The sequence below is a fragment of the Bufo gargarizans genome, chromosome 5, assembly GCF_014858855.1.
Source record: "Bufo gargarizans isolate SCDJY-AF-19 chromosome 5, ASM1485885v1, whole genome shotgun sequence".
Taxonomy (NCBI): domain Eukaryota; kingdom Metazoa; phylum Chordata; class Amphibia; order Anura; family Bufonidae; genus Bufo; species Bufo gargarizans.
The window spans coordinates 110,296,116-110,319,160 of NC_058084.1; the positions used below are offsets into that span (position 1 = coordinate 110,296,116).

A 23,045-nucleotide genomic window follows, 5' to 3' on the forward strand; every position below is an offset into this window, starting at 1 on the left:
ACTGGGCCCCCTCTTGCCCTGGGCCCCCTCTTGCCCTGGGCCCCATAGCAGTTGTATGGTCTGCCACCCCTGCTGCTGAGGGCTACATCTAAATTTGATGTAGACGTGGCTGATGGGTTGTCTGGTTCTTGCCTCTTGATAACACATACCTGGCCCAGTAGCAGGTGGCCCCAGTATAACTATCAAGCCCCCTAAAAATCATCCTTTCTGAATCAAGATGATCATTGTCAAATAAGGGGGTAGGGGGGAGCACCTTTGAAACTGAAATCTTTTATTGTCTCCTAGTGGGTTGAAGTGGATCACCTGGTAGCAGAGGTTGTGCTACTTTTTTTTCTGGAAGAGTAAGAATTCTCCTCTTACCATTTTTGAGGAGTATTTTTAGCCGAGCGGAAGAACGAAAGTTGTAGTAACTTTAAATACATAATTTGTAGCCTGCGCTTGTTCACACCTGATTTGTTAGGGACCTCTGTCACAGGTTCTGTCAAAAAGACCGGACAAAAAAAATCCTTGCGTGCAGGACTTTTTTGTCGGGTAAAAAGACAGGATCCCGAACGGAGTCAGTCAGTAGAGTCTGTTCAGCTCTGTTCCTGTCATTTAGGCTGGGTTCCCATCACGTTTTTGTTATACGTTTAACATACATGAAAAAGCTTATACTTATGTAACGGATAGCCGAGACAGATGCCATACTGTGGCATCCATCACTGTAGAGTTCCATTGTACAAAAACATACATTTTTGGTTGCTGGACTTTGCATGGAATAACGTGGTACACTACTCTTTCCCATCCTGCAGAGTGCTGTAAAAAGACGTGTACATTAACATATATGATTTTTTTTTTTTTTTTTTTTTTTTTACAATGGAACTCTATGGTCACGGATACCACATTATGGCATCTATGTGAGGCATCCGAGGATAGGCCATCAATATAAAAAAAAATCCTAGAGATCCTCTTTAATTGGTCACTAACTTTGCATAAATAAATAGTGCAGGCAACCACAAGAAACTTTTTACCATATTTTATCAGAGAAATGACTAGTTATCATGTTATCAGCTGATTACCTCTCACCACCAGATCAGCTTCAGTGAAGCATCATATTAGGCATGTCAGTACAAGTCTATTGAGAGGGTAGGGAGAGAAGTGAGCAAGAAGTGATTGAGAAACACATTGGCAATGAGACTGCTGTCTAAAGAGGCTGCTAAATAGGAAGTTTATATCTCAGCCCAAATGCTTTATTAACATCAGTACAAGTCAGTACTTCACTGTAATGTTCTCTATAATCCTGGAGCTGCTTCTGAGTGAGTAAAAGGAGGTTAGTAAGCAGATTCTCTTCTACTTTCTGTGTGAAGTGGAACTACTCTCCACCATCTTTGCACAGGGGAAACTGCAAAAAAAAAATAAAAAAAGCCAGATACAAGACATATAATGAGCAGAAATAGTATTATTCCTTATGCACACACGAATTAATATTAATTAATATAGAGTTTATTGGAAGGTTAAGTACGCTTTAAATGTGCCTGAAATCCAATATTTTATCCCTCTCATAGGTGTACCTTATTCTAACTACATATTCATGTTAAGTATAGCTACTATAGATATAGATGTTAACTGGTATCTCTACCTTTTAAATAGATTTTAGATTAGCTCTACATAAAAGTTGAGAAACTAGAAGCTATACAGTCCATCGAATTCACTGTCATGCTCGAGAAGACGTGCCCTTTATTTATATGGGTGATATTACCCATTAGGTTTAGCTGAGGCCATAAAGGACTGTGGCATTTACACAATACTCAGGTGTTCTAAAGCTCCTAACTTGTTCCAATAATACCTGGCACATTCCTTTACATCGCCATCATCCTTAATGGGATTGACCACTTTCTGGTTACCGTTGACCAGTGTGTATGTAAGACGACTATATGGCTCTTACTAATATAGTTTTTTTATGATTTTGTGAATTCTGTGCCATTTGCTGCATTCCATAAGCTGTGCCCCCTTCTGTGCTGTGCGCACAGAGGTCCTGTTTATAAGATGGAAGCTGACAGTCGTGTAATCCGACACATCGATCAACCTCCTGAGTGATCTGCCTGGTCACATGACCCTCCATCAGCAGCTATTTTATGGACATGACCTCTGTGTGGACAGCAGAAAAGTTTTGGCTAACAAGGGATTGTACCTTGTGAAATATAAAAAATGGCACAGAATGTCAACAAAGGCTATCATTGTGATGTTGTCATCTTATAAATGCATTGATCAACTGCAGCTAGAAAGTGGCCAAACCCGTTAAACTCTTATCAGTAGATAGGATAGATCCACTCCCTCTGTGCACTTTGCTGCCATCTGTTGGCCAAAACTGGAATTAAAAAGGCACTTAAAGGGACATTCTGGTTATATAAAGATATCAGCTATCCACAGGATAGGGGATAACTATTAGATCGGTGGGACCCTCACAATCACGAAAACGGCCCTGTACCTTGAGGAGCTCCATGTGATGAACAATGCGGGCGGGATGGCATGTGTTCAGCCACTCCATTCATTTCTATAGGAGTTCCAGAGGTAATTGAAACATAGAATGTGTCGGCAGATAAGAAACATTTGGCCCATCTAGTCTGCCCAATATACTGAATACTATGGATAGCCCCTGGCCCTATCTTATATGAAGGATGGCCTTATGCCTATCCTATGCATGCTTAATCTCCTCCACTGTATTTGCAGCTACCACTTCTGCAGGAAGGCTATTCCATGCATCCACTACTCTCTCAGTAAAGTAATACTTCCTGATATTACTTTTAAACCTTTGCCCCTCTAATATAAAACTATGTCCTCTTGTAGCAGTTTTTCTTCTTTTAAACATTCTCTCCTCCTTTAAATTGATCGCTGTACATGTTCCAGAAGTACCATGATCTTGTGATTAGCATGGGTCCCAGCAGTAGATAACATTATACAAACAGAATACCCCTTTAAGTTAACATACTTTAGGAAAATGACATCTGCAATGTGATAAATCGCCAGCAGTTATCTTAAAGGGGTTAGCTAAGAATTTCATGTTGATGGCCTATCCTGATGATCAACTGTTTGAAGAAGCAGGAGCTCCGGTGAGTGCTGTGGTCTCTTCACAGCTTATCGACCACCGTGCCTCCTGAGGATAGGTCATCAATATCAAATTCCTGGATAAGCCTTTTCACGATGCCTACGTCTGTGGTTTTGTTTTCCCGTATACTGCTGTGTTTCATGTTATGGTTGGATGGGCTGTACATTCAGAGATGTCCTTGTGCAAACCATTGTTTTTATAGATTTAGAATTTGCCACCTTCTTGTCTGGCCAAACGTGGATGTGGTGTCACTGGAGTGTGGGGAGAAAGTCACTGCTAGGCATTCCAAGTTGTGCCTAGTCTCCCCAAGAACAAAAGAATTGGGCAATTTCCTTATCTCACCCAGCGTCGTTTGTCAGGGAAGTTCACAAGGCACCCGTACACATTAGATGGTCGGTTGGTCCCGCCAACATCTAATCTAATGTGTATGACCGGCTTTAAACTAATGTCTCTGGGTACCTTAAAGGGGTTGTCTCACTTCAGTAAGTGGCATTTATCTTGTAGAGAATGTTAATACAAGCCACTTACTAATGTATTGTGATTCTCCATATTGCCTCCTTTGCTGGCTGGATTCATTTTTCCATCACATTATACACTGCTCGTTTCCATGGTTACAGACCCCCTGCAATCCATCAGTGGTGGTCGTGCTTGCACACTGTAGGAAAAAGCGTCAGCCTCTCTGGTTGCCGAGATGGGAGCGCACATAGGCTAGGGATTTTTCCTATAGTGTGCAAGCACGACCACCGCTGATAGATTGCAGGGTGCTCTGTAACCATTGAAACGAGCAGTGTATAATGTGATGGAAAAATTAATCCAGGCAGAAAAGGAAGCAATATGGATAATAACAATATTATAGTAAGTGGCTTATATTAACTTCCTCTACATGATAAATGCAACTTTGCCGCACTGGATGGCACACAACATACATGTTTGAACCCAGCCTGTTACTTACGTCTCACCGGGAACTCATGGGAAGTTTGCGTTGCGACGCACAAGGATTTATTCCAAACTCTTATTTGCTTCTTTATTACACTCTTCACATTTGGTTTTTCTGTTGCTGTAATGTTTATATTGTATTTTCTTTCAGCACATGAACATATTGAAGTAGAACAGAATGAAATTCCTGGTAAGGACCGAATCGTGCCCTAATAACACGTATGATGTGTTTCAGGTCTTACCTTGTTTAAGGATTTACTTGCTATGAACAATACGTTTTTTTATTTCCTACATGATCTAAATTAATAACGGGGGGCAGATTTACTAATACTCCCAGACTGTAAACGTTCTAAGAATAGGAATCACAGTCTTGATACTAGACAGTGTTTATAAAAATGCTACTATTTTGTCGCATGGACCTTTGTGAACTTGGAGTATCAGACGTGCTGTCTGGGAGTGAGACAGTGCGCCTAAAAAACAATCTAGTCTAAGTTTATACCACCCATAAGTTGGAGTAGTTTTGCTCCAGAAATGCGTAAAACTTGGCAAACGTAGTGCAAAGCCCATACGCAAGTTTTTTTTTTTTTTTTTGCTAAATTAACCCAAAAACTGGTGCATTTTCTAGAGTAAATCTGCCCCAATGTGTACAATTATACAGCAGAGGTCACAACTCGACCAGATTGAAACCATTTGCAGTAAATGAACAGTAAAAAAATAATAATTCAGGTATCCACAGCCATAAAGGGGTATTCTCTTCTCAGAAATGTTTGGCATATGTGCAGGATATGCCATTAATATCTGTCTGAATTTTTACATAGTGAAAATTCCTGACAAAACTCCCTTTAAGTATCGGGGGTGTCTTCACCCACACCCATCAGGACATTTATGGTGCATCGTTAGTGTCTGAATTGAGAATACCTCTGTACATTCTGTTAGACTGTAGCCACTTCTCTACTGCATGGTACTGGGTCTACTTTGTTTTGGCATAAGGTGGTGCCTTTTCGGTGTAGCTGATAGCAGTATGTTGAAGATTCTCTCGGACCAATCACTAGTCAGCAGTGTGGTCACGTAACTTCATGGTACCGACTTGACTCACTTTAACTCCATCAGATCAAGTTCCACAAAGGTACCAGGTACTATTTTCAACTTTGACCTGGTGGAAAAATGGAAAAACAGGGTAGAGTCAGGTAAAGTCAAGATGGTTCCATACAGTGGAAAAGGGGCTCGTTGCATACCTATTCTTCTGTGAGGCTACACATCTGCTTGTCTATAAGTATATAACATGATTGTGTATTATACTGTTCATACCAGTTGAAGTATACCAGTGATCCATATGTATTATTACTTGACCTATAAGATAATTGATGGTGGTGCACGTATATTCCAATGTAGAAAAGAAACACATTTTAGTATTACCTCCCCATCTTATAAAATGATTTTATTTTACAGAAAATCCAGTCGTGGACGACAGGCCAAGTGAAAAGACAGAAGGTATGTACATCCAGATGGATAGCTAAAAGTTTAAAGATAACAAACAAAGTTTTTCACTCCTAGCTGGCCCCTAAAACAAAAAATCACTCAAACCCTTTTGCATGTTTCTGTGCACTTTGAATGTCTTTGGTTTTCTGGAGGAGGAGGATTTGCAGCTTGAGCCGCCTACAGAACTGTTCTGTAGCTACTGGTTTTCACGAACAGACCAGCAAGATAGCTGTTGTAAGTGGTTACTGTGCAATCTGTAAAGGCAAGTCCATCAATCTGCCAGCCTGGACCACATCTACACAAGCACAATAATGCCTCTTACAACGTTGCCTGCTGTTTCCATCCAGGAGGTCCCAGAAATGATCCCCTGAGTAGGAGGTGCAGAAGACAAACTGAAGCTTAGTGAAGGCCCCTTTACACTGCTCGTTGGAGCAGACAATTGTCTGGAAGAAAGCGTTCCTTCTGGACAATCGCCTGCTTTTCAGTGGAGGTGACCTCTGAATTTACATACAGCAATCTCCTCCACAGTATGGGGATGAGTAATGGCTAATGCCATTGTTCAGCACCATACAGAATTATTGCTTGTGGACAGCAGACTGCTGTTTAGACTGCACGATCTGCTGCCCAGAAACTATTTTTTAGGTGTCCACACAAATGATCTGTTACCTATGAACAAGTGTTCATGCTTCACAGTAGTTACGCCCCGTTAGTGCCCCCTCACAATAGTGTTGTCTTCTTAGTTCCCCTGACAATAGTGCTGCCCCTGTAGTTTTAGCCCCATTCCTCCAATGAATGGAGCACGTCATCCCCCGGGTTGTGCTCTACTCAGATCAGCAGGCTCCATTACGTCACCGCGTTGCCCCTGCCTGTTGCGGTGTGCACAGGCCAGTGAATGGTGGAGCAGGGAGCTCATGGCGTCCTGCTTCACCATTGTATCCAACTGTTTCTGCATCCCGTTGTATTCGGGAAGGCTGGCAGGCATGATCAGTGATGTGACCTGCTGCTTGTGGGCCCTGTGTATTTTACCTATGGTTGAAGTAGACCTGAGTGTGCTAGGCAAGTAACTTAGCGCTCTATGACATGGTACACAATTAGAGTAGCATGCCGTTTGGTAAAGGGGTTGTGCAGTGATTTTATATTGATGACCAATCCTCAGGATAAGTGATCAATATGAGACACCCGGGAGGCCCGACGATTGGGTGCTTGAAGAAGAGGCAGCTCTCCGTGAGAGTGCCGCATCCTGTTCATTACTCTGCACTTCGTCTCGGAAGGGCAGTGTAACGAGTACTCGCTCGGAGACGACGTGTAATGTAATAAGCAGGAAGCGGCGCTCGCATAGAGCTTCGACAAGCAGCTAATCGAGGAGGGTCCTAGGTGTCATACGCCCGACAATCTGACATTGACTACTTATCCTGAGGATAGGTCATCAATATAAATCACTGCACAACCCCTTTACCAAACGGCATGCTATTCTAATTGTGTACCATGTAATAGAGCGCTAAGCTACTTGCCTAGTGCGCTCAGGTCTACTTCAACCATAGGGAAAATGCACCGGGCCCACAAGCAGCAGGTCACATCACTGACGCTGCCTCTTCTTCAAACACCTAATCGTCGGGGATCTCCTATTGATCACTGGGGATTGGTCATCAATATATATCGCTGCACAACCCCTTTAAGCTGACCCTTTATGTAGGAGTATCTGGCTCAGTAATTTGAGAGACATTTAGACCACACTGAACAGTTCCACTTCCACAATTAACATGAAGCCGACAAGGGCATATCTTTGTAACTCTTCATTGAAAATATCAGAAATTCTACAAAATGTGGCAAAGCACAAACCTTTTAATGGATTACAGGAACCTGACTTTAATATGGAAAGCTGGCTGCGCTACAAGAGTGCTGTCATGGAACCGGCTGAGATATCAGGAGGATTTAATTTTAATTTTGAGGCAATCCTTGCATTCACTAAGAATCTTCATAACAAATTGAAATCTCTATAATATTTCTTCCAGAACATCATGCAGAGACTTCCGAGGGTCAGCAAGGAGAACATGCAGGTAAATAAAACGCTTTTTCAATCTTTTTCCGGAGCTTGATATTTTGGTACCAACTACCTTGGTAAATTGCTTTTTGAAGGTTACACTCTATTGAGGTACCTATGTGGAGTGAAGCGCCCTCATATTGTCTAGGAGGCACAGCTGCCTAATATGACAGGCAGGAATTGCCGACACGTAAGGATTTTGACTGTTCTACCTGACTTACGAGATCAGTTTAGCCATATGACACTAATCTTTCCAAATGGCAGCCACTGGGGAGGGGGTAGGAGGGATGCTTAAGAATGTTCTCCAAGACTGGGTGATAACCCCTAGGGACTACAGACCAAACAGAGCTCGTCTGAAGCATTTCTCACTGAACGGGACTGAGCAGCCTGGAAAGTATGAGAATACGTGCAGTCTGCAGAAGACAAATGGTTGAAAATGTTTAATAAAAGCCAATTACAAAAAAATGTATTTTATACAAAATTATGGCTCTTGCATTTCAGTAAAAAATAAAAATGAAGCCCCAAAATGTGCCCATTGTCTGTAAGTCTATGACTGTGTGATTGAGGAAGCAGGGGATTTTGGCATACATACAAATTTTGCTATGGTAATAGTCCAGAGTTGCCCTCACAATTTCCCTTTTTGGAATTTGGAAGTATGGGGTGAAATTCATGATTTCATTATTCCCCCATGACTTTTTTGGCGAAGAAAATGTATAAATCTACAGGATTTGCAACTTTTTTCAATGCCATCGTGACATTTGTAGCCACAATTGGCATTCTACGCCACCCTTGCCAATTTTATGAAAAGTGACATTGGCGTCACCAATGACTGAAATACACTGATTTAATTCTGCCACACAGACAGCTGGAGGAGCCACGTAATTTAGGATGAGGCCTGCGTCTAGTCAAAAATTACATGGCTCCTCCGGCAGACTGGCGCAGCAGACACTGGTCTTAATGAATTGGGGCCATTGTCTTTTTATGCAATAACTTGTACAGTAATCCGATATAGGGAGAAGCTGTCCGCTAACATTATCGTATTAGGGATACATCTGACAACTTGCTTGTCAGTTGTTTCCATTGACAATGGAGAATTGACATGGCTCTGGGATATCACATTAGCTCAGGGTCAGTTCACAATAAATAAAGGTCCGAATTTAATAAGACTAGTATTTCCTATGCCAGTCTTAACAAAAAGTGCAATGTAGTAAGATCCACAAGACTGTTGAGAATTTGTTGCATCTTCTGCTCTTCATGCACCAGAAAATCATATCTACTCCAGCTTTGAGTTGGTGTAGATTTGAGCTCTAGTTTCTGCCGGCTTCTGGTGTAAATTATACAGTAGTCAGTAGAAAGTTTGCCTCCCCCATCACACCTACTGTTGAAAACGGCCAATAGTTGCACCAAAATGTATGACTCTTTTTAAAGGTTGTCTCGCTTCAGCAAGTGGCATTTAACATATAGGCAGAGGTAATATGAGACACTAATGTATTGTGACTGTCCATATTGATTCCTTTGCTGGCTGGATTCATTTTTTCAATCGCATTATAAACTTCTCGTTTCCATGGTTATGACCACCCTGCAATCCAGCTTGCACGCTATAGGAAAAAGTGCCATTCTGTGTGTACTTCTACAGTCCCGGCCACTAGAGACTTTTTCCTGTAGTATGCAAGCTTGACCACCACTGCTGGATTTGCTGAAGTGAGACAACCCCTTTAAGGCCAGTTTCCTGGTGTAAAGCCAGTGATAAATTCTTCCCATCTTGTTGCATTTACAAAGTCACTCAAATTGTGATGTAAATTGTATTGCATTTTTGTGCTTCACATGTACGTGAGAGCCTCACAGATTCAGGCAGATTTAGAATAGCACTGCATGTCCAAATGATGAAACCCAATGGACCCCATTACAAGTCAGTAAGGGTGCATTTGATGGCAGAGGTACCCATCGTGCAATGGATCCAGCGATTTTCACATTCGATTCGGTTGCTTCCTTGAATTTCACAAATAAATTTGCTACGTGACAAATGACTTAGTCACAAAGTGCATTTCTTTGTGAGTAGCCGTTGCAATGACTGAGAATGGCGATTGCGCCGCCCCTGTCATTGAACCACTTAGATGCCTCGTTCATCACTGATTGTGGCATCGGAAATGACCATTGAGGTTTAATCTGTTAAAAAAAAAAAAAAAAAATACTCACCTTATCCATTTGACCGAGAAGAGTCTGCCGCAGCCATCTTGATTTGATTTAAAGATTTAGCGTGAAAACTCGCACAAGATTTTGTGCGGGATCTTCAATCAAGATGGCCATGCGCAAATGGATGCAGTGAGTATGAATTTTTTTTTTTTCTAACGCCATTTTAGGGAAAATTGATTTGTTACCACGGAGCACGAGGAAATTCGGCTTTGCAGCAAATCGAATTTTTCCTAAAATACGGATAGAAGTACACTGTGTGAACGTCGATTCTCTCGACACTAGTTTTTGCCATAAACAGAAACCATGGCGGCGAATGCATACGTTTCATCTTGATGTAGATAATAAGGCAATGCTGAGGTCATCCAAAGCTAGAATCAACTAATCTGCTGCTGTGTCACCAAGGGGATTAATCTGGTGTCTCTGGACGGCCTTGGATACGGGAATGAATTTGTTGTTGCTGTGTTGTGTTCTGATGGATAATGAGACTGATGCTTGCCCAAAGGATAGCAAATTAATGTTCTCTGTCCCCAAGGAAACTTAATTTGGCGCTGATTTCTGTCCCAGAGGTTCTTAACGTGGTTACATCCGAGAAAGGATTATAGGTTATGTCTGTGAGTTACAGCTGAGATGGTGATCACTAACCTTACCGCAGTATGGCTAAATGAAGCCGAGTGATGGATCGCACAACGCCTGTAATATAATGCAGATGAGAATTAACCTGCTGTACAGCAGACTTTACTGATGGGTTATCGGCAAGCCCCCTAAGAATCAGCCTTTCTGAATCGTGATGATTATTGTCAAATAATATTGGGGTGAGGGGGTGGGGAGTACCTTTGAAAGGGACTTCTGAAATCTGTTGTCTCCTAGTGGGTTGCGGTGGACTGGTAGTGATCAGTGTGTGATGGATGATAGCCTGTACTATTTTCTTAATCCTCAGTGACTGACTTTAGGCCTCATGCACACCACCTGTCACGAACCAGCGGGTGTGAACCGACTGTGCCACGTGTCCTACCTCCTCTAAGGGCGTTGTCTAAGTGAACCCCTCGATCTTCACAGTACCCCTGATGGTGGGGATAGACTTTCCTGAGGGGAACACCAGGTTGCTACCTCTTGAGGAGGATTGGCACACGAGGCAGCTGGTCCATGCGGACCAGGAGGTACCTGAGCAAGGTACCAGAGGTACAGGTGTTGTCAGCAGGCTGAGTCTTAACCAGGAGCAATAGTGCAGGATCGAAGGATGAGGCAGAGGCAAAGACAAACAGGCAATAGGTCAGGGCACAGGTACAGGTCAGGCAGTCCGGATCGGCAACAGGAGAGTCAAGTCAAGCAGGCAGGGATCAGGTAGCAGAGTCCAGGAATCCAAGTACGAGTCAGGAACCCTAGCAGTAACCCTAACAAGGACCTTGACACTGAGGCATCTGGGAAGGGGGCTGAGCTACTTGTATATGTGCAGGAGGGCTAGGATTGGTCAGCGAGTCGGTCAGACCTAACACATAAAGCACAGGAAGTGACACGCGCCGGCCCTTAAGAAAGTGCAGCAGGGAGCAAGCAGCAAGCTTGCTGTGGCCAGGACTGGAAGGAAACTGTGGAGTGGATCCCAGAACAACAGTACCTACACAGACAGAGCCCAGGACTGCAGCGGTAAATGGGAAGTGCTGGCAGCAGATCACCGCTGACTGTGGCGGTAAGCAGGGGAACAGCGGCGCACAGCAGCCGCTTTTACGCAACCGTATTTTTTTATCCATGTGCTATCTGATTTTCTTGAGATTAGCATACTGACCCATTCACTTCTATGGTGCCATGCACAGACCTGTATTTTGGGCGGGTCCCTGAGGCAGAGAACATGTCTTATTCCGGGAAGGGTGATAGACGGGAAGCCGCCTGAATTGTTTTATATGTCTATATTCTCTGCATGTTTGTGAGTTTAATAAAAACTGGTGTGTGATTAAATCTTATTGCGGTGCTTCACTATCTTTGCCTATCTGGCCTTGGCTGTTATAGGACAGGTGAATGGATGTGTAGCAAGGAACCAGTGATTGGCGTATTGATTAATGTCGACGCAAGCTGAAGTGGTCTGAGTGGATTCTCTGGTGAGCAGTGCGGTTTTAATATTATAAAGATTGTAATTTGGTGTGAAAAGAACCCACCACGCCTGAAACCTGCTGCGATCAAAGTAGGATTGACTATTCGGAACGGACTTTCTCAAAATGGCTGTGTGCGTGAGGCCTTAATCAGTCTTTCATCAGTCATACAGAGGAAAGAGGGAGCTGTCTGATACTTATAGGCAGGATTCCTTTTTACTAATACTGAAAACCTAATGAGTTTGTTATAGTGTGTTCCTTACAGTGGTATCTTGTAGGAATATCCTTTTAAAAGGGTTTTCTGATCCTAAACCTTTAAATCTATGGAAATCCCTGTGTATTCCTTTTTGTGGTCATGCTTTTTGTGACTTTTCTTGAAGAACATGTTTCTGCTCATCTAGGAGAAGGCAAGAGATTCACTGGTCTCAGCTCTTAAAGAGCATTTCTGCTAACCTACATAGTTGAGATATGTTTTGTGTATACATTTTGGTGGTTTTAAAAAAATGCTTTTTATGTGCGGAAATTTAGTTCCATGATTCTTTTTTGCAGCGATGGCCATGCCCATAAGATATTGGTTGGCCGAATGCTCGGTTGACCAATTGCTGCCTCTCCTGATCCGCCCCATACACATGCCCGCTTGGCCGTTCCATTTTAGCTCCCCTAACTGCTGTTTTGGTCTCAGTTCCTATAAGTGTCATAACAGATGCCACTATAGCCAATGACTGTCCTCAACAAGCAGTTGTAATTACACTGTGCCGCCTTTGCAAAGGAGACGACGGAAGCAGCACTGGCATGAGCTCTGCTACCTCTTTAAACAGCTGTTCGGCGAGGGTGCCAGGAGTTAATCTGATATTGATGACCTATCATGAGGATAGGTAATCAATGTTAAAGGCTATGTATACCTTCAGGGGCAATTTATTTTTTTATGATTTGAATTTTACTCATGTTGAGCTAAAAATTATTTTTTCAGTTGGTCTTTATTTAAAATATTAAGCCGTTCTGTCACAAAGGGTTAACTGTTTTTCTAGCTGTTTGAATAGTACTTCTTACTTTTACTTTGTGCCGGTCATCTAAGAAACCTGATCTCTAAATTACTAAAAGGTCCTAAACATTTATTTAAGGGCTGTATTAAACCTGCAGATCAGCATTTCGATTATCAACAATCGCCCGCTCGTCAGTGAAGGAGACTACTGCATTTACCTACAGCAATGTCCTCCACAGTATGGGGAGGAGCGGTCACTAATACCATCACTGTTCCCTATACAGATTCAGAAGACCATGATTAGAACACTTTTACGCAGGCAGATAATCACTAACGAGCGTTCCTGCTGTATGAACACTTGTTAGCGATGATCTAGTCAACTATCTACAGATATAGCCACATTCTTATCAGTAACATAAGAACTGAGCTATAATGAATGTTTATAAGGTCAGAGATAGGGAGCCATCAGCTGAGCTGCCTGATGGAACACAGTGAAAATCCAGATCCTGCTACTAGAGAAACTCAAGCCTGTACAAAGACAGTGGTACAAAATGTTTAATAAAGACCAATTGAAAAAATTAGAAAATCCCCCCCCCCCAAAGGTGTACACAGCCTTTAAGCTACTGCCCAACCCTTTTCATTGTGGAGCGTTGTGATTTATTAGTATCACACCTTCATGGATATAAGATGCTTTAAGATTATGTTGCCATGTTATGTTGGTCTGTTCAAGTGTAGGTTATGTTATTTTGGACCAGAACCTGTGCTTTCACATATAGACAATTACTTTTTATCAAGGCAGTAGAGAATATGCTGTGCTTCCCTTAAATAAGAAATTAATAAATCAGTAATGGTAAAATGTAATGCTTTGGATAAATACTTATTGCCGAAAGATGAACTTAAATTTCATAGGAGACTCCTAGATCTATTTAGGTTCATTCAAATGTAATGCAAATTACAAAGTCAGCACCTCCTAACCAAGTACACAGGCAAAAAATCTGCTAGGACTGCAATGCAAAAAGATACAAACGCAAAGATGCAGGCGCAGTCTGCAGGGTGCTAATATACCATATAGAACATCAAATCTAAAATATCTTTAAGCATTTTAGCCGGCATTACCGCTATAGGTGTTGTACTTTTATATATCTGAGGTTCTTAACACACATCTAATTGTGTGAGTCAAAAAGGAAACCTTATTCAGATAGGTCCTGTCACGAGGGTGTCAAGACCCACTCCTGACTCCGTTATACCCGGGGTCAGGAAGTCGCAGTGGTTGGCTGCGCGCTCTATGTAGTAAGATAGGGCTGTTTCTTTATGGTAGCTTTCTGGGTTTACTTTGCAACCCTTTTTGGCTCACTCAGGGATCCGTAGCTCCTTCTCCTCAGCTGTTCCTTGTCCAGCACTCCCAACCACCTTATATTCCCCTCACACACTTCTCTGGTTGCTAGATATAGAACTTCCTCTATACTGACCCACTGGAGCTGTGTTGCTGTGTTCCCTGGTTGTTGTTCCAGAACGTTTCCCTCCGTATCCCTGTTGGGCCTTTGTGGTCTGCTGTTGTCGCCCACCTGGGATTATATGTTTGTCTGTATTGTCTGTCCTCTCCTTGGTGTTTTCCTCTTAGTGTCAGTGGTGCGGACTAGTGATCCCACCGCCCCGTTCACTACCTAGGGCTGATCTGAGGGAAAGCCAGGGTTTAGGCACGTGATCGGCGTACGGGTGAGGAACCCGACTAGGGACGTCAGGGCAGTCAGGTGCCAGCCACAAGGTGAGTCAGGGGTCACCACCTTTCCTCTCCCTTGGGCAGGGCCTTCCCTTTTCCCTCCCTTTGCGTGACGCCGGTCATTACAGGTCCCTTCATGATGGGTAAGAACCAGCTTCATTCTGCACAAATTAAAAACCGCCTAGGACAGGTGCAGGGAGGAGTGTACAATCAGGATGGAGGCAGTGAGAAAGGCTAGCCATATTGGTTGCACTATATACTTTGGCTGTAGTCTAGCAGTCAATAAAAGTTTATACTGACCAAACAATATGAGGACATCCTTTATGTCTAGAGGAAAGAAGCCTTCACCATCAGCCTATAGAAGATTCTTTACTGTAAGAGCAGTGACTCTGGGTGTGCCAGAGGCAGTTGCTTATTCAATTAAAGAGTTTAAAGAAGGGGTCTGGCTGCATATATCTGTATTGCAAATCTCATAGACCCATATTTTATTAACAATAGATCATAGAACACATATCAGATGTTGAAAGTGAGACATTTAAAGGGGCTATCCAATTTTGCAAACAGCCCCCCCATGTGCCGGGCGTCTCACAGGTAATATACTTACCCTGTTCCTGGCGCCGCTCCTGGTCCCCGCACCGCGGCTGCTGCTTCTCCCTGTACAGAGATGAAAACATCCCCAGTCCCCGCCTGCCATAAGCTGCTTCCCCTCGTCACCAGGATGTTTTCACCCGTGTACAGGGAGAAGCAGCAGCGGGAGAGCGGGGTAACCCTAACCCTTTATCCATTTCCTGAACTTTTTTTTTACTCATTTAGAACTTCATGACAGCAGTGCATCTCAAAAAAGTTGGGATATTGCCATGTTGGCCATTGTGTGGCATTCCCCCTTCTTTTAACAACAGTCAGTGAGGAGACCAATTGCTGGCGTTTTGGGAGAGGAATGTAGTCCCATTCATCTCTGATGTAGGATTCAGATGCTTAACAGTCCAAGGTCTTTTTTTCCAGAATTTTCGTTTCATGATGTTTTTTATTAGTGAAAGGTCTGGACTGCAGCCAGGTCAGGTCAGCACCCGAACTCTTCTGCGAAACCTTGCTGTTATGATGGATGCAGTATATGGTTTAGCATTTTCTTCCTGAAATATGCCAGGTCTTAACTGAAAGAGACGTTGTCCAGATGGGAGCACGTATTGTTCTAAAACCTCCTATTCAGCAACAATAGTGCCTTTCCAGATGTGTACGCTGCCCATACTATAGGCACTAATGCAATCCCATACCATCAGAGATGCAGTCTTTTGAACTGTGCGCTGATACCAAGCTGGATAGTCCCTCTCCTCTGGAGCCCACATGCCATGGCACCCGTGGTTTCCAAAAAGAATTCCAAACTTTGATTCATCTAACCACAGAACAGTTTTCCATTTAGCCTTTGGCTCATTTTGACATATGGCTTTTTCTTTGCATGGTCCAGATTTAACTTGTATTTGAAGATTGGACAGAGAACTGTGTTCAGAGGCACTGATTTCTGGAAGTGTTCCGGAGCCTATGCAGTGATTTCTAATGCAGTGCTGCCTGAGGGACTGTAGATCACATACATCCAATGTTGACCTTCTACCTTGTCCCTTGCGCACGTGGATTTTTCCAGTTCTCTGAATCTTTTGATGATGATATATATTGTAGGTGGTAGGATATTCAAAGTCTCTGCAATTTTACGTTGAGGTATATGTTTCTGAAATTAACAAATTTCACACAATGTTTAGATTCAGTTTTTTGCCGGTTGGCGAACCTCTGCTTATTTTCTGAGAGACTCTCTGACCTGCTCCTTTTATACGCAGTCATGTGATTTTGTAGCAAATTGCTCCTATAGCTGATTTTTATTAGGATCTTCATTTTCTAGCTGCTTGTTGCTCCTCTTCCAACATTTTTGAAATGTCTTGCTGCCATCAAGTTCTAAATGGCGAATAGTTTTTTCAGTAGATGGTAAAATGTCTCACTTTCAACATCTGATATGTGTCCTACAGTCTATTGTGAATAAAATATGAGTCTATGAGAGTTGGAAATCACTGAATTCTGTTTTATTTGCATTTATTTACATACAATTGGGGTTGTGGTTTAGATTAATATATGCCAGGTGTCACTCATTTGAGTATTGCATTAAGATTTAGTCTTTTGTTTTATTAGTACTGTCTCTTGTCTAGGTTAGAATGAAATGATGGATGCACAGGTTTGCATACAGAATTGGCTTTTTGAAGTAAAGTTGGGTTGGCTTGTTATCCACATATTAGACCTCAATATAGTTATACAGGTAGCTGGAGGTTGGAATCATGTTCGCACCTTGAGTGTGGACACCCCAAATAGCACCTTTTAGAAAACATTGCCAACTAATCAATGTAAACAGGCAAATCAGTCCTGTATATGATTTTTATTTTATTTTATATATTTTATTTATTTCATATGTATTTGGTTGGTCCTTAATTTAGATCTCCCCTTATTTTTACAGATACTTAAGAAGTTCAAAAAGCCTGCCCCTTCATCAAGAGGACCAGCCCCAACCAAATACTTCTCAAGGGAACAGAGGGTTTAATGGAACCCATGAAGTATATTACAAAGCAGCAGTTCCTGAGTCTCTGGGAAAGAACACTATCACATTAGACCATATTTCTAGGTTTTTTTAGGGTACACTTTTTTTTATGTTTTAACTATCTATTTTTTTTTTTTTTTTTTAAGCCTTTAGGCTTTTTTTTTTTTTAGTTTTTAATTTCATTCCAATCTAGCCGAGATCTGTGTGGGATTTTACTTGTGTGTTTCTCTGTTTTGTTGTTGCATTTGTTTGTATCTACCCTTCTTAATGGACAGTTTGTTAATCTATTTATGAGGTAGAAGCATTGGGTCTGTTTTTTAGATGTTAATATATAACTTATGTTGTGGGTACATACCGAGACCTTTGGTAGGCTTTGCGTGAGCCTTATGTGCGCTTGTGTAATTTATAATGACTAAATGGATATTATACGAAACACTAACAAAGCAAAATTCATTATTTTTATGTAGGAAAATAGTGTGTGATCTCTCTCGTTTTTGTGTTTTACCAAACACACTTTCTACGTAGATATTTGTGTACTGAAATTACATTTAGGCTATTATACACTACAACATGGTGGGTTTATGGTGTAATCGACACTGAGAGTTGACCCATGTTTTCTTCTGCTTTCCCATACTAGTAATCAAGTATCAAATAATTGCACCTTCTCTTGGGTTATGCATAGACAATCACTGCTTCTGCTATTAATGATCTAGCAACTGTGTTCTGAGGTAGTTCTTAGATTTGTAGTATTTTTCTACTGATCTCTTCCTCTGTCAGGCTGGACAGTACTCAGGGGTAAAGGACACATACTTTGTGCGAGTTGCATGTTCTGATATTGAGCCAATATTAATAGTGCAACATAAACCTTCAAAGTGGATGATGCCTCGTATGTTCTCCTTGGCAACTGTGAAAAGTATTCTAGATTCATTGCCTTGTATTAGGGCTGTGGATGGCTGGAGATCGGCATGATGTTCGTTTTGCGTTCCACAACATAAGCTATAGATGTGTGTACACTGATGTTTGTGCCCTTCAAGTGTGGCTAAGTCATGTTCCTCCAGAACTAAAATGAAGATCTTCTGAAACGTAGTATTTGTAGAAACTAAAACTTGAACACACTAAATTTGTTGTCGCAAGGAGCACAATTTTTTGTTGGGCAGTTTTTGTAACATGAAAGATCTTAGTTTCCACACACTACTTCTTTTGGACCCTCTTTTGAAGTACCTCCATTCTTTGTTTTAAGGATTTCCCATTGCATTGATTGGGTTAAGACTGTTACCTAGTACAAACATATTATTATCTTTTTATTTTGCATACTGCCTGTGGTAGTACTTGGGCTTGACATTTGAAATGTCACGTGCTTTATATCATCACAACCTCTAAGCAAGTTTGTAGGCTATACATTCCTTGCCTCAATAATTCCTCCTCCTTCTATGTGAACGTGACTGATGGGTAGATGTCTGGTGCGTATTTTTATGGGGCTCTCCTAGAATTGATATTTGTGACCTATCCACAGTGGTTGACCACTGAACGCCCTACCACTAGGACCCTCACTGATCAAGAGAACAGGAGTTCTGATTCACATATTCCTCTTTGCTGTGGTTGAAGAGGAGTTTGAATATATTCAAAGTCCATGGCAATCATGAAGATAGCTGAGCATTGTTCTTGGTGGTCTTCATCAGTCATGTAGACAGTTTTGTAGACTTTGAATGGAGCACTACTCCACCATTTAAACTCTTTACTGCAGTCATGGGACCTCCATTCTCGCGATTAAGGGTGTCCCAACGCTAGGACCTCCAGCAATCGCTGATCAGCTATCCCGTAGATAAGTGTTAAATGTCCATTCTAGGAAAACCTCTTTTTAAAGCAGATTTTCTTTAGTTTAAAGGGTTATTTACCACTAATCGTTACTTACCAGAAAACCAATGCCACAATGATGTACATGGTAACAGTTTTTACTATAGACAGTAATGCTTAAAATGTGGCCGTTGGTCGTACTTACATGTATAACTCCAGGGTAGGAAAGACTAGCAATAATCTTCCAAAGATGTGATTTTTTATTATTATGTAGGGTAAAAGAACAGTCAAGTTTATTTTGTAATTTACTAATGTGTTTTTATCAGAGCCATATTTTGAGAGGGATCAAAGATAACAGTTTGCAGTTGCTTATTTTTATGTCTTCGATTTGAAAAAAAATAATGGGGTTTACATTCTTGCCTAATACATTATATAGCTAATTCTTGATGAATGATTGCGTGAAATAAGTTGTCTAGTTTGTATGTGATAATGAACATAGGTTGCTGCTGAGGTTAGGAATGCATTATGCTGTGAGATGATTTTACTTGGAGCTTGTTATCCCATACTGAATTTTTTAAAGCTTGGTGTTTTTTGAAAGTGTGCCAACCTTCACTAGGTTTATAGGATTTTCAAGATAATGTACAGTAATCCTCTTTCGTATTTTTGTCTGAAATAAAATACAGAAGAGTAAACCAGCTCTGTGTCATTATTTGAATACAGAAACAATGAAATGTGGTAGGACTGTGTTTGTTTGTTTGTGGTTTTTTTTTTTTTATTTTTTTTTTTAAATCAGTCTTTTATTTTAAATGGGTTTTCCAGGATTTTCATATTGATGCCCTATCCTCGGCAGGGATCTGACTCCCGAGATCCCGGCTATCAGCTGTACGAAGAGACCGCAATGGTTCATGAGCGCTTAGGCTTCTTCCTAGGCCATGTAGCTTGTCACATGGTCTGGGCTCAGCGCAGCCCCATTCCAGCACAGGCGCTATACAATGTATGGTGCTTTGCTTGATAGCAGCGAAAAGGCCGCGGTGCTCAAACAGCTGATCACCAGGGTTGTCGGGAGGGGGAGCCCTGCCGATTTCACATTGATCATCTATCTTGTGGATAGGTCATCAATATGTAAATCCCGGAGAACCTATTACAGCCTCATGGTCTGAGGCTAAGTTCACATCTGCGGTGGAGGATCCAGCTAAAAAAATAATAATCCCATTGACTTCATTCAGATTCAATCTTGGTTGATGACAGTGGTTGACACACACTGAAAGGAACATTTCATTACAAAATGACTTATTGTTTGAATTGCATTTAATTTTTATTTATTTTAAAAAAAAAAATGTTTTATCTATTTAAAAAAAAATACATCCTGAGGCTAAGTTCACATCTGTGGTGGAGGATCCAGCAAAAAAGAATAAATTAAATACCGCTGCATGCAGCATTATTTTGTCCAGCAGGATGGTGGTGTCCATGATCAAACCCACACGGACCCCGTTATAGACAGTGGGATCTGATAGGCACCGGCATAGGCCGAAATCAGTGACTCTGGTATTTTGATATTTTATGCTGGAAAAGAGTACTGGAATTTCAGTGCACATGTGAACTTAGTTTAGCCTTGCTATATTGCTCTGTTTCTATGTAGTATGAGCCATGTAGCAAGGTTTGGGTCACAGCTCTAGCTTTTGAGTTCTTTACTGAGAGTGACGTATGAGTCCACATAAACCTACTGCAGACTGGTTGTCATCTCCCCCATAAATATGCATTCTCAGATTGACCATGTTCTGTGTAGTCACATTATATTGTTGCTCCCATTTGTATACTACACGAGGGATATGGTACTGCAGTTAATAAACGTGCCATCTGACCTGCATCTAATCTGTATTCCCAATCAAGAACAAGTCATTGCTGCATACACACGTTTCCATCTTTTGAAATCAGTTGACGTAGCGATTTGTCACCAAAGCATGGTATAAAATGAATATTAAAACAAATCCCATTTACTTTATTGAGATTCAATCTTGGTTAATGACATAGTGGATGACACACACTGAAAGGAACATTTAATCACAAAATGACTTATTGTTTGAATCACAGAATTTTTATTTTTTATTTTTTGTATTCTCTATATAAAAAAAATACATCCTGAAAACTTGAAGTGTTGACACTAGCCACTGCTCCTCATCATAATAGACTGACACTTTAAGGAGTCTTTCACAGGCTGGATTACAGTGGTAACCTCTGATATAGATCACACCTTAGGTAATAGGGCATCCCAGCTGATCCCATAAATGTTCAGTTGGTGATAAATTTGGCAACCAGCCAAGACAAGGAAGTGGTGCAATCTAGTGGAGACATTCCTGTGAAACGCTTGCTGTTAGTGCGCATTATTCTGCTGAAAAGTGGTATTTGGAAGCCCTGCCATGAGAGGCAACACATGTGGCCGTAGGATGTCTTGTACATATGGCTGAGCTGTTAGTGCCCGTTATGTCACTTCCAGAGGGGACTTCAATTGTCATATGCTATAGCTCCCAGATCCTCACACCAGCAGTTGGAGCAGTTGTGTCGCTCCACAACAAAGGCAGGATTGAAGTGCTCACCATGAGGCCTCAATACTCGTACCCAGATCCGCTTGTTGGCTGATTAGAAAATCCTCTCTACTGGTGGTCTGTCTGGGGCATCCGAAGCCTGTTCACTGTGTATGCATGCCCTCACGTAACCACTGCTCCCAACAGCTCGGTCAGAACAGCCTAGATGGGCAATATGTCAAAACCACCATCCTGCTTCTCTGTCCAATGATGTGTCGCCATTCGAGTGAGTCCTAGAGGCATGTCTAGCATTCAGCAAACTCTCACAAAAAAGTACACTTCCCAAAAGTTGCCTCTGAGAGCATTTTATGGGGCACTTCGGGAAGCACTTTTATGCTATCTTGTGGCAAGACCCAGTGTCTAATCAGACACCTGTAATCGTTTCCATATCTGTCTGAGACATAATGGCATGCCACATTTTGCAGCAATCCAACATTTCTTTCTGGGTGCCTATTTTATTTTATTATTTGTAAATGATTGTAGTTACTGTTAAGCAGGTCTCAAAATGCTGTTACAAGCTCAGGCAAGATGGCTGCACCCAAAATCTGCCATCACAAAATAAGAACCTATTAGGAACAGAAATATGTATCAGTATCTTGTTTTAATTAGGGTAAGGCTACTTTCACATTAGCGTTTTTCTTTTCCGGCATAGAGTTCCGTCACAGGGGCTCTATCCCGGAAAAGAACTGATCAGGCATATCCCTATGCATTCTGAATGGAGAGCAATCCGTTCAGGATGCATCAGGATGTCTTCAGTTCAGTCATTTTGACTGATCAGGCAAAAGAGAAAACCGTAGCATGCTACGGTTTTATCTCCGGTGAAAAAAAAACTGAAGACTTGCCTGAATGCCGGATCCGGCATTTTTTTTCCATAGGAATGTATTAGTGCCGAAATCCGGCATTCAAAATACCGGAATGCCGGATCCGTCCTTCCGTTCTGCGCATGCGCAGACCTTTAAAAATGAGAAAAAAACAAAAAACTGATCCGTTTTGCCTGATGACACCGGAAAAACAGATCCGGTATTGCAATGCATTTTTCTGACTGATCAGGCATTTTTCAGACTGATCAGTCTGAAAAATGCCGGATCAGTCAGAAAAAATGACATCCGTTTGCATACAACGGAACTGCCTGCCGGAATCAAACAACGCAAGTGTGAAAGTACCCTAAGTCTACACGGGAAGTATACCCTGTGGATTTGACAGATCTGCAACGTTTTAGAGTGTTGGCAAAGTGGGTGAGTTAAGAAATCTCATCCCAAAAAAAGAGTCAAATTGACTTGTGGTGTGAATTTTTAATCGGTGCAGTGGACAAGAATTGTGTTTACCTAGCCCACAGATGGGACCCAGGGGCTTTCTGCTCGAGCAGGGGTAAATTATGATGTTACATACAGATGTATGTCACAGAAGAAAATAGATTAGGACCTCTTAGAAAATATTTATAGGAATTGACCAACCCCTTTAACTCCCCCACTGACCATTCAGAACGGCGTTCGTTCAGGCAGACTAGGACAATACTGTTTTGACCGAACACCATTCTGGGATTGTGGGGCTATAGCTCAGGTGAATGGGCTTCAGCCATG

At 41.8% G+C, this 23,045-nt stretch overlaps 1 protein-coding gene across 3 annotated transcripts in view; it reads left to right on the plus strand.

Annotated features, from left to right (window-relative positions):
* ASPH (aspartate beta-hydroxylase) overlaps nt 1–23,045 on the plus strand; it is a 222,058-nt gene that overhangs the window by 110,255 nt on the left and 88,758 nt on the right. For 2 of the 3 annotated variants that reach the window (XM_044295090.1, XM_044295091.1), the window contains exons 12-14: nt 4,173–4,211; nt 5,471–5,512; nt 7,513–7,557. In XM_044295090.1, coding sequence (XP_044151025.1) covers nt 4,173–4,211; nt 5,471–5,512; nt 7,513–7,557 — 126 coding nt within the window. Of the gene's footprint in view, nt 1–4,172; nt 4,212–5,470; nt 5,513–7,512; nt 7,558–17,008; nt 19,571–23,045 lie in introns of those variants that run through there. The other variant, XM_044295092.1, reaches the window with a different exon arrangement.